At 35.3% G+C, this 15635-nt stretch overlaps 1 protein-coding gene across 1 annotated transcript in view; it reads right to left on the bottom strand.

Annotated features, from left to right (window-relative positions):
• heatr1 (HEAT repeat containing 1) overlaps positions 1-15635 on the bottom strand; it is a 68616-nt gene that overhangs the window by 1963 nt on the left and 51018 nt on the right. Inside the window, exons 33-43 of the mRNA XM_039738141.1 lie at positions 13050-13102; positions 12482-12605; positions 12229-12369; positions 7897-8183; positions 7122-7272; positions 6029-6187; positions 5600-5734; positions 2664-2768; positions 2353-2521; positions 1464-1618; positions 116-274 (exon numbers count right to left, since the gene is read on the bottom strand). Of these exons, the coding sequence (XP_039594075.1) occupies positions 116-274; positions 1464-1618; positions 2353-2521; positions 2664-2768; positions 5600-5734; positions 6029-6187; positions 7122-7272; positions 7897-8183; positions 12229-12369; positions 12482-12605; positions 13050-13102 (1638 nt within the window). The remainder of the gene's footprint in view (positions 1-115; positions 275-1463; positions 1619-2352; positions 2522-2663; positions 2769-5599; positions 5735-6028; positions 6188-7121; positions 7273-7896; positions 8184-12228; positions 12370-12481; positions 12606-13049; positions 13103-15635) is intronic.

The raw sequence follows: 15635 nt of genomic DNA, 5'->3' as shown, positions 1-15635 counted from the left end.
TTTTGAATAACAAGAACAATGGACATGGGTATTGCAATAAAACAGTGGATGGTACCACTGGAAGTAAAGCTAATTTAAATATATGGTTTACAAATGAAAACATTCACCATCTCACCTTTGGAAGGCTGTGCCTGGTCTTTAATAAAATCTGATAATTAAGCTGTTTCCATTGTGCATCATCACCAACAGCTACAGAGAACTGAGCTACACAAGGAATCAGATGTTCAGTGACCCTCGTCTGGAATGATTCTTCTCCTCCTAGCATGTTCTCCAGCTAAAGAGACAAAAAAAAAACCAACTTCAGTACAAAATGTGACATGAACAGTTTAATATAATGAAAATAGAATTCCCAATGCTAAGTACACAAAACAAAAATTGAAAATACTGAAAAATATCAGAAACTTTTAGGAAGGTATTCAATTTCCGCAGAGGATCAGAAACATGTAAAATGAATGATGCTGTCTACCTCTATCTAAAAATAGTACTCTAGTGTCAATTGTTAAATTAACGTAAAAGATATATGCAGTGCTCAAGCATAAACAAATGAGGAGCCATTTTGCTGCCTTTTTATTTCACAGCATAGTAAAATGGCTAAAGATCTGAACAAAAACTAAATCATATAAGCCATTTTCAGTACGCTTTCACAACCTTTCAACAGTGTCTTTCAACTGTGACTACTCTTTTCATCTTTAACCACATCAGAAGTTTTTTCTTTGTTTTTTAGTAATTCTGGTGTGTATTTGAGGAGGTGGTTGTTTGTTTGTTATAACATTTATTAATGAAGCTTCAGTAAAAAGCTAAATTTTCACCTTGGGGCAAATAAAGTGCTATCTACTCACAGAACTGTGTCAATCAATACTTTTTTAAATCAGCTAAACGGAAAGTAAATCAGAAAACTAAGAATTAATGTAATCTATCTGTAAAAAGTAAAATCACACGTGGCAACATTAATTTATCTAACTAGTGAAGGACTGCATATTGAAGAAACAAGATGATGACCACATAAGTTCATAAATCAGTTCAATTTTCCAAGCAACTTTAACTTACTGTAAGGAGTTATTCCCTGATTTAGATAACCATGCATTCTAATGGTTGTGTAATACACCACATGTATGTTAACGTATTTTATAAAAAGGACCATTGCAGAACACATATAACTGAGGCATGTTGAACACAAGAGTGAAATTGCAGACCCTAATTATATGATTTTTTGGCAAATAGGAAAAAATGAGGCTTCATATTACTTCAATGTGGAAAAAGATTACGGCATGCAACCTTTTTTCTCTAGCATGCAACAGATTGTTATAACTCAGTTTGAGCACATAGATTAGATTTACATTACTGTGGCTAGTACACCCCTTCCCAGAATGCATATGGAGATGGCAGGTATTGGGTTCAGGGGAACTACTAGTATTAAAATAATGTACATCACTCCTTATAGCTAACAAAAATCAATAGTTTACCTGATCAATCAGCGGCATCATGAGGAATTCTGCTCTCTCTTTGCTAACAAATTTCCGAGTATCATACAGGAAAATTTTGTGCAGACAATCCAAGATATAATGAAGCATTAGACAACTCTTTTCAGTATTGTCTTCAGAGTCAAAGAATGGTTCATCTGTAGAACAAAAAGAAATTCTGCATATAACAATATATATTGAATTTGTTTAAGATATGCATCCTTAAGATTCAAACTATTCTTATACTCTTATATTCATATACTTTCATTAGTGCTATATGAGTATCTACAGATCAATTTTTTCCTTTAATTGTGCTATGTTTGATATTGCCTTGACTGACATTTATTTTATTTTAGTATTTACAAATGTAGTCTTACAAAAACTGCTAATAATGGTCATATATGCAGTCATGCGCAAGAAATGAAAAATGCATTGAGCTATTACGACTGTTGTTCTTTATCACATTTTTAAAATTATGTTCTCTCTCCTTTACAATACTTTTCTGCTTCTGGAAAATACATAATGAAATCAAGGATATACTTAATAGAGAGTAAAATGAAGAAAATACAAGTTGAACAAGTCATTTGCACTGGTGGCTAGTCTAAGTAGAGAATTGTCAGCTGGCAAAAAGTGAGACCTAATGAGTTAAAATGATCAGAATGTTTTTATATGTTTAATAAAACAGTAAAATACTGGCTTTAATATTGATGCATGAGGACAAACAAACATTTCAGATATGTACATGGGGTAGGCAGTAATAATAAAATGCACATTTAAATCGATTTTTTGCTAACACTCTGACCTCTGAATGAAACTCAACAACATGGAGACGTGAAACCAGACTTGCAGTATTTGTCTAATGAAAAAAAGTATAGAGACCCTCACTGTTTACCTGTTTTTGATAGGTTTGTCTGATTAAGGAGGTTTGAGAAAGGTTTCACTAAATGTCCAGCAAAAAGTAAGAACAACCCCTTCAACTTGTCAGCTATGCGGTCAGCAAGACGGCAGAAGGTCAACAGACGATCCTTAGGAGCCCCCTCAGTTTTGCACCAGTCAAATAGCTGTAAATTCATAAATTAATTTTATAAGAAAACAGCAAAAGGGAAAATTACATAAGAGGAAACATTCTCTGAAAAAAAAACAAGGAATTAAGAATTGAATAATACAGTGGCTTAAATTTAATGCATGTTACAGATTCTTTACCCTGAAGAAAAGTGGTCTGAATGTGACTTCAGAAAGCTTCATGACCATTACGAGTAGGCAGTCAACCAGATGACCCTCAATTTCGCAAATCTGGTCCAACGCAATCTGTTAAAAAATAACAAAAATAAAACCTTGAGTATTGGAGTAAATATTTTAATTTCAGACAAGATCAGCTTTAATTTAAACATCAGCTAAACAACTGTCAATGAATACTTCTCTTTAAGGCTCGTTTCTTAGAGAAACCCCTACCAAACATCAGCGGCTACCTTATTAGATCCTCCATGTATACAGTACATATACAGTATTATCTAATCCTTACTAGTTTAGTTAGTAAATAGACAAAAAGATTGCCTATAGTAATTTAAAATGTGGAATAACTAGTGGCATAGGCAGTATCAAGACATGACCACTACACTCAATTCTTCATGCATCATCTGTAGCAGAATTGCTGGCAAAAGCTGACTGGCATGAGAGACCACGGGGAAGCACAAGAAATGTACTGCAAACTTAAAGATGTGCAACAGTCATGAAAATGATAGGACAATATAAAATCCATTTCACCCAATTCCAGCTGGTATGTAGCAACACATCAGCTCTGTTGGTTTTACCACTACTAGCAAAAACAAGAAGCTGTGTCCATATTGCACACAAAAACAAAAATGGTATACTTTGGAGCAGAAAAATACCAACTTCATTTGAAAACTCAGAGGTACTAAAATCAACTGGAGAGGATCAATGCTGCAGGCTGGTAAGGAGTTTATGATAATTTGGAAATGGTCTATTTCTTGCACATTCTAGCTTCTTTGATATGGGTTAATTAACATTTGAAAGTAACAGCTTAATTAAATACTGATGCTATTGCTCTGTCATTTTATGGCCATTAACATGTTTATTAACAGTTGAGTTGTGCAAAATGGCTTTACTAAGTGATCCGTTCAGTCACCAGATTTCAATCCAAATAGGCACCAGTTGAGAGATGTGGAATGTAAAGTTTTCAGACACAATCCATTACTGTTCAATATGGAGAAACTGTTCGATACAGTTATGAAAGGTACAGTTACCCAGATGGCACTCTTGGGATGCCTAATGTGTTTGATAGTGTAATGAATTCTAACTTTTTGATGAGAAATAACATTTTATAAAAATAACTGAAGGATAAAAAGAACAATAAAAAGCATTTTTCTTACTTAGAACAATTTTTATTTAAATGTACCACTGAGGAAGCACTTGATGCAGAAACAACACAAATGATTTAGTTTAAACCAGGGCTGTGGAGTCAGTAGATGAATCCTTCGACTCTGACTCCTCAGTTTCAGGTACTTCGGACTCTGACTCCCCTGTATTTAATATGCTAATGTATTTTCCATGTTGATTGAAGGAAGGCAACATAAACATCATTTAACCACAGAACTACTGGATAGGCAGCTGACTCTCTACTGTATTGGCCAGTTTAAACAAAAGACAAGAACCCTTGAACACACATCAGGCCATAGCACCCACCTCCACCTCCATCATCACACTTGTTTACACTCAAATGAACTTCAAAGTCAAAGCGAACTTTATTGTCATCTCAACCATACACAAGTATAGAGAGAGACGAAATTGTGAAGCTCAGGGTCCACAGTGTAACAACATGAAGTGCAAATAATAAATTAAAAATAGAATTAAAATTTAAATTTAAAATTATAATGCAAACAAGACATTATGCAAACATATTATATCTGAAATAAAATGAAAACACTTTTTGTAAATTACCATAATCCAGATTACAATATGTGAATGTCAGGTTATATAATCGCTCGGTTGAACTTCACACTAGTACTAACACAACTCTGCACTCGGCTTTATTCTTACATCAGAGAAGTACTTAATTATGACTATTGTTTGTGAAATGGGACCTTTTAACTTGCTGTATTTTTTTTCATTACAATTTAAATTTATTAGGAGTCGGAATCGGTACAGTTTTGCCGACTCCGACCCTGACTCCAGATACTCAAAATTGTCTCCGATCTGACTCCGACTCCACAGCCCTGGTTTAAACACATCTGCAAAAGTATGTACTATTATGGAATCTTAAATATATTTAATATGACAGTTTTACATATCAGCATAATTGATCTTTTTAGCACTTCCATCATGGATAAGAAAATAAATGGCAATAAATGAAATGTTCCTTAATTTTTTCTGTGTCAGTTACAGAACTACCTAAAGCAAATATATAGTAGCTTTATTATTAGAACTGACTTTAACTCTTTCAGGGCTGATGTCGACTTTTGTCAAAAGGAGGGGTTGACGATGGTAATCAACTGTAAACTGTGACAAAACCAACCATTATGTTTTAGTTGGACTTTCGTTGTTAGAAGGAAAGTTAGATTCATTGGTTTGATCAAGATTCCCTTCACTCTTGTGAGTAGCAAGGCACACACAACAGCAAAAATGGCACTGACATCTGGCGAGAGATCAAAGCAAATGCGTAAAGCAAAATACTCATTGCATGATGTTTTGCCTATTATCTCTGAACTGGACTATGACTTGTCGGACTCAGTTTTTGCTACAAGTGATTGAAAACGAATGTGGGGTTCCAGTTTCAGCTGATCGGTCCCCAGCTAATTGTGGTACTCACAGTGTTCGCCAGGGAGGATGGCCACATAACAATGATAAGAGGTAGAAACCAACTTCTAATGCACTGCGACTGTGATCGCTGGTGCTGTCCCAGCCATGCGAGGACAGCCTGGCAGCAAGCCTGCCGAACATTCTTGGCAAACTGGCAGCCGCAGCATGCAGCAACAGACGTTTTATGTTGATTTTTGAGTGAAACCATTGTTTTTTGGAAAAAATATCCAGCCCTCAAAGAGTTAAGCAATATTCAACAATCAAACCCAAACACACAGATATACAATTAAAAATTCACTACACGACATATCATTTTAAATTACCTCAGAATGATCAGATCTGAAGTCCAGGGCTTTTAGGAAAAAGTTTGTGAGCTCTGACTGACTCGACTTCAACTGCTCACTTTGCATGTATTTGATATGATCTTGAAAAATCTCCATTAATGGACCAATATGGCTCTAAATAAAATAAAAAAAGAGATTGTTGTCTGAATATGTACAATATTAATCTTCTTAAACTCATATTAGGATGATGGATATTTAGACCTTAAGTAACAAAAAGTAGCAAATTTATGGTTTCAGATGGGGAAAATACTTTGTTCTGGCACAGGCTGAACCTATACCACTGAATAAAAGAATAAAAATAAATAAATAAATAAAACATTCAATTTCAAGATTTAATCTGCCACAAATGTAATAAATGGCTTCATACTAAAACATAATTTCAAAAAGGATGTTACAGTAGCACCATACCATGCGACTATCAACCAACTTGCTGTAGCACTTAATGAAGATGGGCAGCAATACACGGGGGGCCAGTTTTGTCACCAATGTGGTCTGCAGAGAGGTCAAACGAGCATTGAACTGAATGCAATGAGCAGTACTCAGAGTAATCTTCTTTAATCGAGCCATCTATAAAAGAAGAAAAAAAAAAAAAGAGAGAAATAAAAATCCAACCAATAGCTTGGTAGCCAAGGTACAAAAAGCATGAATGGATTTTAGCAGGTTCTTTGTGAGATGTCCACTGTTAAATGTCCAGGGTCTACCTGCAAGTCACCCATAACTGACTGCTCAATCAATGCTAGCACTGTATACATTGAACATTCCATTGAAAGTAGGTAGGTAGGTGTGTACCAACGGCATTTGAGAGTGTATGAATGTACTATCCACAGGGACAATGGGTAAGATTAAAGATTTAAATGGTTCTAGTACATAGCATGCTAGTTGGCTCAAGACAATCCCCCAAGAGCACAACAAAAAGGCCTTGACTGGAGATCTACCATTAGCTCATTTTCAACGGTTATGTGACATTATGAAGTCAGCATGGTCCATTCACTATATTACAATTTGATTCCATGGTAAGTCTATACTCCAAAGAATACAGGCAGTCAGAATGGCAGACAGGGCTATGACTCCGTATGAGGTGGAGGTGCTTAACAAATGAGCCACTCACTGTATGCTGCTGCAGGCTATGGTGCAATGGTTTTCATGATAATCAATTTCTTTTAAAAAGACATTGACATTTGCATTAATGATTACACATTGAGTAATAAAAATTTAAATAAGCTTTTATAACATTAATCTAGAAATAAAGGTCATTATTTGTATCAATATATCCATGTATAAAATGACTGAAAAAAAACTACTCTTGATTAAAATCATTTGTGTAAAATACATTCATAGTGAGGATAAAACATGCAAGACAACATGAGACTGTAAGCACACCAATTGTCAGTGATAAAGGAAATACTGAATATTTTCAACATATCTGAAAAATGTCTTTTTACTTTTAAACATTAGAATATTTGTGGTTATGATAGTATAATTATTTAATTATTAGACTTACCAGCAGTATGATATCCATGAGATATGGGCTAATAAAATGCGGCAAAGCTTCTGAGACTTTCTGTAATGTCGTGACCATGCTCAGCAAATAGATCTCATTGGATAGCAACTCTTTCCTGTCTTTTAGTGACTTTATTACAGCAGGCATTAACCTTTAAACAAATAAGCACAACAAAGGTATCAATGTTTTCTTATAATTATTTTTTGTTATTAATTCTGAAGACACTTACACCACCAGAAATAGCTTCCAATTGAATTACTACTTCTGCACTGTATTAAATAATAGTACTGTAGCATTAAGCTGTTGTTTTCCACAAGGAGTAAGTGAGAAGGCAACCAAAATGACACCTTTAATTAGCTAACTAAAAAGATTACAATATGCAGGGCCGAGATGCCTCAAAAACTTGCATATTGTAAACTTTTTAGTTAGCCAATAAAAGGTGTCATTTTGCTTGACTTCTCACTACATCCGTAATGGCTAACATGGTACAACACCCTTGTACTATGAAAAGTAAACTAATTGTTCTAAAAGACAACTATATAATATTTGCAGTAAGAAGAATCCTTTAGCTACTTCTATTGGTCAAATTTTTAAAAAGCTAACGTGTTAGTTGTAGCTCTTGGTGGGGTGATCCGTTGTCCTTGTACATTAACCTCTTAATTTTCTGAGGAAAATCAGCCAGTTACCTAATTTTATGTTTTAGAGCTCCTAGGCCTGTTAAGTTAATGGATTAAGTAAATGCAGAAAACTCTCCATCTAATTTAGTAACACTTACCTTGGCAGTTCAGGGATTGCTAGTGCCTTGACGACACTGGTGACTTCAGCTATACAGAGAAGTGCACTTCCCAAGACGTTTTTCTCCTCCTCTCTTGACATTACAAGGTCAACCACACTGCGCAGCACTGGCACAAAATGCTGCTGATGCTCCGCTCCAAAGCATCTACACAGCAGCTTGAGACTGTACAAAGCAGTCTGTCTGTTTATAGCTTGTTCCTCCTCCATATGTTGCTTACGCTGAGCAATCAAAAGCAGGTCTTCACTTAGTTCCAAGAGATGAATCACCTGTGGAAGCCAGAGAGAAAGGTTGTTTTTTTTGGTACTTCACGCTGGTATTACATTCTTCTACAAAATGTCTGGTTCATATACTAAGATAATAAATGAGTTCCAAAAATGTTGGTAAAGTTTTGAAGAGTTTAGTTTCAGTAACGTCAAAAGTGAGGAGAGAAGACCTATTGAGTTACACTTAATGTTTAATATTAAAATAATAGTTTTTGCAGCATTCTATTTTAATATTTGTATTAAAAAGACATGCACAGATAACAGTAGCAAATCAACGGATATTGTGTATTTGTTGATAGATATGTTCTCAGTTAGGATACTTCCAGCTCCTTATATTTTGCTTTCTAATGTATTTATTTTCTTAAATATAACACTTCCAAAACAGTCAATAAACAGGAAGCCTGGCTCTCTTCTACAGTCCTGCCGTGACTCACTGTGGTAGCAGGGCTGCTATGAATGTCTGACTCTATGCACGACACCATTGTCAACAATAAGATGCTTTGGCAAGAAAACACTGCGCTCTGACCTTAAAAGGTCATCCAAAAAAGATAATTTCCCCTTGGGGATTAATAAAGAATATCATCATATTTTCCTACAAGTTTAATATGCTAATTACATGACAGACATTATTTATTTACTAGTACACAGAATTATATGCTAGACTCAATAGTTTAAGTGGAGAAGTGTCAGCTAATTCAAATAAATTACCCACTGCTGCATGCTGCCAAACTTTTGGCAGTTCACAAAATGGACCATCTGTGCCAAATGCTTGAATGACAAATATTGTTTAATGGATTATTTTATTTGACTTGTGTTTAAAGGAATAATAAATTTTATTTTCAATGTTTTGTTTATGGTAAGCACTCTGCTGGATCATTTAAAGTTTTTAACAATCACAAATACTTAGTTCCTACTATCAGCTATGACAAGTAATGGCCTTCATCTGCTAACACAACAAGCCATGTCAATAGCAACAGCCAACTTTTTCACTGCTTTTGCCAATAGGGCTAACCTTGAAAATAGCCAGCCAACTTGGCCTAGCCTGGGGTCACTCTGTTTTAACAGCACACTGACACAAATACACTGAGGAAGTAGTCTTTGGAGGTGGCCCAAATGACAGTGTTGACGATTTTCACTGAATATTTAGGTTAGTGTTTTTAAAAAAAAAAAAAAAAAGAGGGCAATGTTTAACAGTAATCTGTGCTTCTCTATTCTTGCCCTATTCTTGAGTTCCTATCTCATCCATTTCTCGAGCTGTATTCTCTCAAAACAGGCTTGCCTGCAATCACCTTTCAGCTGAATTAGAATGCAACCATTTTGCTCCTTGTGTTGAACTGTTATTTGCAGAAAGCCAATGTACCAATAGCATATTAATCCTAAAATTCGCCTTACCCACTTTACACTTTTTCAACATTCAGTCTATGACTTGTGCACACAGATAATTTGTGTAAAAGCATTAATTTCAACAACATACTGCACAAGTAAACAAAACTAATAACCATACTGTCATGCTGTATCTGAATCATAGTCAGTTGAAGGGCACAGTTATGGCTCTGCTCCTTAGTGAAAATGGGCCATTTGTAATAAAACAAGCACAAGGGTAAAAAGTAAGGCTGTGAAAAGCCACTTTCACCACTGGAGATAAGAAGTTCTCAAAGCTGTTTTCGATGAAAGTAAAATAAAAAAAAATAAAATTAGAGCATTAGTTCTTTATTAGGGTTGCTGGAATGTGCATTCTGGTACTAATTGGAGCAAGAAAATAATTATGGTATAATAGGTCACTTTATTTCCTCATTTAAGAACATGCCCACAGTCACTCCCATTAAGACATTAAATACAGATCCATTTATTTCCCTCAGAGAGTTTAAGTTCACATGGCACCATGGCTAAACCATGTGGCTGTAAGAAAGTGAACCACCACTCTACTGGCTAACCAATTACCACCATTTGCTGCCTGTTAAGCCACAGCTGCAGTTTGTATTTTCATTGGCAGTTGGCGAAACTAGATCAGAGAAGTGAACATCTGCTTGTTGAAACACCTTGGATAAGCACAAAAATACAAGCAAACTTTCCATCTGAACATGTTTTCACTCTCTTAACTTTCAATCTCCAATTGTACAGCTCTCTCAGACCATGCTCTGCAATGTTGATACTACATGAAGAGCCATGGCAGCCAATGATGGAGCTGTTACTGGGTAAGACTCCTGACCAATGATTCAGGAGAATCTTTAACTAGTCAGCTATAGATGGATTCCAGGATGAAGTTTTGAGAAAATCATATTAACTAGTATGTTAAAAAGGGTGAAAACATGAACACCTTTAAATAAAAAAAAACCAAACAATTTCCATGTAAAAGGATGTGCTTTTCTGTCAGTATATTAGTGTTAAAAGGTAATGTATTTATGTGTGGACTTGTATGTGAACTGTGTATAAAACGTGTGGCTAGCCCTTTAAGAATATTACCTAGTGTGATGTGTGGTTCAGCCTGATTGACAAGTTGATCCAACCAAGAAGGATGACTGGAAGAAGGTGTGTTTTGTGCTGTGCCTGTTTTCAGCAGTAGTGTGGGCAAAGGAGAGGGAAGCTGTACTTTTAATGTTTCAAAAGAATTAAAAAACCTATAATTAAATCTGAGTAGCACAGCAGCCTCAAGCATTTTTATGAGTATGAGGCATACCTGTGTGCAAAATTAAACAGTAATAAGCTGGCTTTAAAAAACAAAGTTTCAGTTTGAAAGTATAAACAGATGCATTATGCCAGTTTTTACCGAAATTGTTATTATGTTGTGATAGGAATGTTTGGGAATATCACCCATTCTTATCATCAACTTAAAAGCTTCCTCCCATTGGAATGTGCTTTTCTGTCATGCATAAGAGTACTTTCCAAAAACAGTTTACTTAACAGTATTTTTGCCAAAATACGTTTGGGATTCTGTGCGTATAAGACTAAAAAAACATGATCTTTGGATTATACAAGTAATAAGAGTTTTTTTTTTTTTTTAAATATATAGATGGTGGGAGGGACGGCCAGGGGGAGACAGCTTATGTAGGGCAATCAACACCCCGCTTTCAGGATGCTAGATGGCAACAAGACCAGGCTCAGATCCCCGCATGGGTGCCTGCAAGGCATGCCGGGTACTGTAGTCCCTGGGGACAGTCTTGTTGGGTCTTGTGGGGGCCGCCAGGGGGAGCTGTGGGATTTGGGAGTCCCTAGTCCATACGGCTCCTACCTCACCCTGAAGTGCTTTGGAGCTGCAGTGTCATATCACCAGAAGCACTCCCGGGTAATGGATAAAAGGAGCTGCCTGCCTCACATGAGTCAGGAGGAAGAAAGAAGAAGCTTGCGTGGAGGAGGCAGAAAGACAAAGAGAGAGAGAGAAAGAGAAAAAACAGTTGCAGACTGCTTTATTATTGTGTGCTGCTTTGTGACTGTGTCTGTGGTAGGAAATGCTTTAGGGACATGTTTCCCACGAATGAATCCACTTGGTTATTTTATACTTATGTCTGAGCCTTTGTGTTGAGTATTTGGGGAGCTGGAGCACCCCCTGGTATCCAAAATGGTTAAATATTATTTCTTGTTGTATAAGTTGGATCTTCATTGAATGCAAAAAGTATCATTTTTGGCTAGACTGTTCCTTTAAGCTTACAACAATTTGTCACTTGCAACAATAAAAGCTAAAAGGCCAAACAAATTGTTTCATACATTATATACATACAGTATTCACTACATCTTCTGCTTCTCATTTTTTGAAATGACATACTACTCTTGGGCTTGATTAAACTTTAGTACTTTTATCTGTTTTTTGCGGATAGAGACCATAGGCTTTGTCTACTTAATTTTTGCATTATGTTAATGGAATAAATAAAACATTTAAAGGCTTATTTTGAAAGTGTTACCAGGCATAAAATAAAAAAACAGTTTTGGGAAATATGACAAAATGTTCTTCCATAAACATGTTAAATTCCTTGTCTTAAAACAAGTATAGAAAATATTCTAATTAAAATAGTAATTAATTTGGACAGGGCATTCAGGCTGTTTTATTTTTTACCTGTTCATCCTGCCACTGTACACGATGCTGCAGTTTGTTATTGAGCAGATCCATTGCTTTACGTCGGACAGAAGGTAGCTGATTACCCATGAGGCCTTTGATAACTGGGATGAATGCATTATTAGGCAGAAGTGAATTCACCTGAAACACACATTTCAACCTGGATTAAATCTCATGTACCTTTAGCTACATAAGCCCTTATTTTATTATTAATTTTATCCAAAAGAGCTGAAAAAGGAGAAAAACAACATACCTTATCTAAAACATCATATGATTTGTTAAGCAGTGCCCTCCAGAATTTTGCTGTCGGCTTATCAGAGTTCTTTTCCACAGAGGCAGCGACACTATTAATGTACCTTAGAATTTCCTCTAAAAGACTAAATACCAAAAACCAGTTATGATAATACTCAAGAATGATTCCAAGTTTTACTTTCGATAAGAAAGAATAATTCAACAAAATATTTTTCTAGCCACTCTAAAATAAGGATTCCTAACCGTGCTTGTAATAGTGCATTTCTGATGAATTTTCATCAATACGTCACACTCCTAAATTTTCAATCAGAACCAAAAGGCCAAGAGACTTTGAATGACCACATACAGAATGCCAATGCAATTCCAAATATCAATCCCTTTTTTGGGCTTTCAACAACAATTTTACAATGATATTTACATTATCATATGTAACAATGGGAAACATTACTAAACTGCTAAGCCTATTAACAAGACCGCTAATTACTTGAGCAAGTTTACCAAACTCATTTTAATTAAAAACAAAATAATAATAAAGTAAGAACCCATAAGGTCACAATGATATCCCTTACCTTTGTTCTAGTCTTTGAAGAGTGTCCTGCAAGGATTCGCCAATGTCTGCAACCTGCACAAACAGTATAAAGTAGGAAATTATATACTGCAGGTAACCCTTATGTAATTCTCCTGAAAAGTCTTTGTTTTCTTATCAACTATTTTGAAAATATTACTACTTTATCAAGAAGTTGAAATGACAGCATTTCTGACCCAGGAAATGAAGTACAACATGGACGACAAATTAAGTATTCCATAAAATGATCAAATGCAGACATCAAGTCAACAAACCTAAAATGCTACTGTTTAACAAATAAGCATGTTTAATGCATAATCTGGCCTAGTGCTTATTACTGACTATCCAGGGTTTAGACACTGCTACAAAAAAATGTAAAACCAACAATTTAAAAGTAAAAAGGTCAGAAGTATGGATGTACTACTTTTTGATAACCAGTACAGAGTGCTTGATGTTGGCTTACCGTGTTCATGAAGTACTCAACAAGAAAAACAAAAATACACAAAAACATGCATCCCAACTGCAATTTTTCACAACTGAAATGTCTACCTTAGCAGTAAGCATTTAAAGATTAAATGTATGTTGGATTAAAAAAAAAAAAAATAACACCAACTCTCTTACAGATCAGTCTGTTTCTTCTTACATCTGTGAATTCTGAAACCACTAAAAAACCACTGTCCAGACTAGAACATAGCGATGACAAACACGTTTGTACTGAAGTAGCCAAGGAAGGAAATCAGACTATCCTGCTTGACCAATAGTGGAAAACACCATCTAATCTTGGGATGTCAGGTTCAGATAGCTATGTCTGCACTTCAAAATCAAGATAGCTGTCATATGTGTATAGTAGAATGGAATTCCTACTTGCATGTCTCCTTTGAATAGTGACAGTATTATAAACCAGCGAAAGAGAAACATGAACATTTGTACTTGCTTTTTTGTATTATCAATAATTTCTAGACGTGGTGTGTTTGTCAAGCATGACGTGCTTATGACTTGTACACTGTTGCTTAAAGCATGCATGTGAAAACTAAAGGTGACATTTGAAAACACTGCCCTTCACAAGAATGTGAAACTCTATACGCACAAAATGACTTAACCAAAGAGAAAATATTATGACATTTTGTCCTACTTTATCAGCTTGCCCTACTGTCGAAAATGTTTAGGTTTACCTAAGCTCTTACATATAAATTAAGATACAAACTGTTTTTTTCGTACTTTACAAATGAACTGAATATATCAGTGGCTGCTTTGTAATATTCTTTAAGTATTTCCTCTTCTTCATCAACATTATTAATGATGATAAAAGGTAAACACTCAAAATACAAAAATTCTAGAATTGATGAGAATTGTATGTTTAAATTGCCAGTGTTAACATTTATAAAATCGGCACCTATTCCTATAATTTGTCCATCACATAAATGACATTTTGTAGTACTGAGCACTTTGTTTATCTGAAGAACGTCCAGAAAAGTGGACTTACCTTTTTCCCCATCTGAAGCATATTGAAAGTCCAACCGGCAGAGAATTACAAATAGTGCAAAAATGTATAGAAGGATTTGGGGCTGACACTGTATGTTGTAAATTAAGGATAGCAGCAATTCAGTGCATATAAGTGTTATATGTTAAATAAATGAACTGTCACATGTTAAAAAGGTGCCAATACCTTCACAGTGGGAATTAGCATAGTGGCATTTTGTGATTAAGAAAGTGAATTTATTTTTATATTAATTTTTAAAAATATTATTAGCATAAGTACATGTTGGTTGCTTTTTTATTAGTGGGGTCTCTGCATAAATCTTGGCCCAAATCAGCCCAAACCTGACAAAGCACCTTGCAGCACAAGCTGGTCTTCCAGCAGATGACATGAAGTGTCAACTATAATAAAACAAAGCTTTGTGGAATATTAAAAGAGTATTTAAAATGTATATTCTAACTTCAGATTTATATGTGACAGCTGTAGTTAAAATAACCTTTGTATCAGGAATAACAGCATAAACACAAAAATCAAACCTGTGAGAAAATCTGACTGGTATGTGAAACCACGTGTTTAATTGGGCAAGCCAAAGAAAAAACTAACCTACATTTTTCCAATACATCACATTGTTCCCATCTTTTGTATGAGGAGATACCAGTCACTTACTAATTTACTTCAATCCACCTTACAATTTTGTAACCTTATTGTATTTAACATCCAGTCCTTATTTATACAGGGTGACACAGAAAAATGGGAACTTTTGAAAAACCCAATAAAAATAGAAGAAATCCAACAAAAAAATTTATTAACAGCAATTGAACCACTACAACTTGCCTATTAAGAGACAGTAATCCAAATTATCAATGTCTGAAAATGACGTCCTGTTGACGGCGTCCTCCTGTACGTATGCACTCTGCTGTTGAGGTTCCCCATTGATCACTACAACATCTCAGCTGGGATACCACGAATTTCATCTTGAATTCTTTGTTTCAATTCATTCAGTGTCCTTGGCCGAGTCGTGTAGACCCGACTCTTAAGGAAGCCCCACAAGAAAAAATCACAAACGGACAAATCCGGTGATCTTGAGGGCCAGGGAACGTCACCGAATCTTGA

The sequence above is a fragment of the Polypterus senegalus genome, chromosome 16 (genome assembly GCF_016835505.1).
Source record: "Polypterus senegalus isolate Bchr_013 chromosome 16, ASM1683550v1, whole genome shotgun sequence".
Taxonomy (NCBI): Eukaryota; Metazoa; Chordata; class Cladistia; order Polypteriformes; family Polypteridae; genus Polypterus; species Polypterus senegalus.
This window is presented reverse-complemented; position numbering and strand designations above follow the sequence as displayed.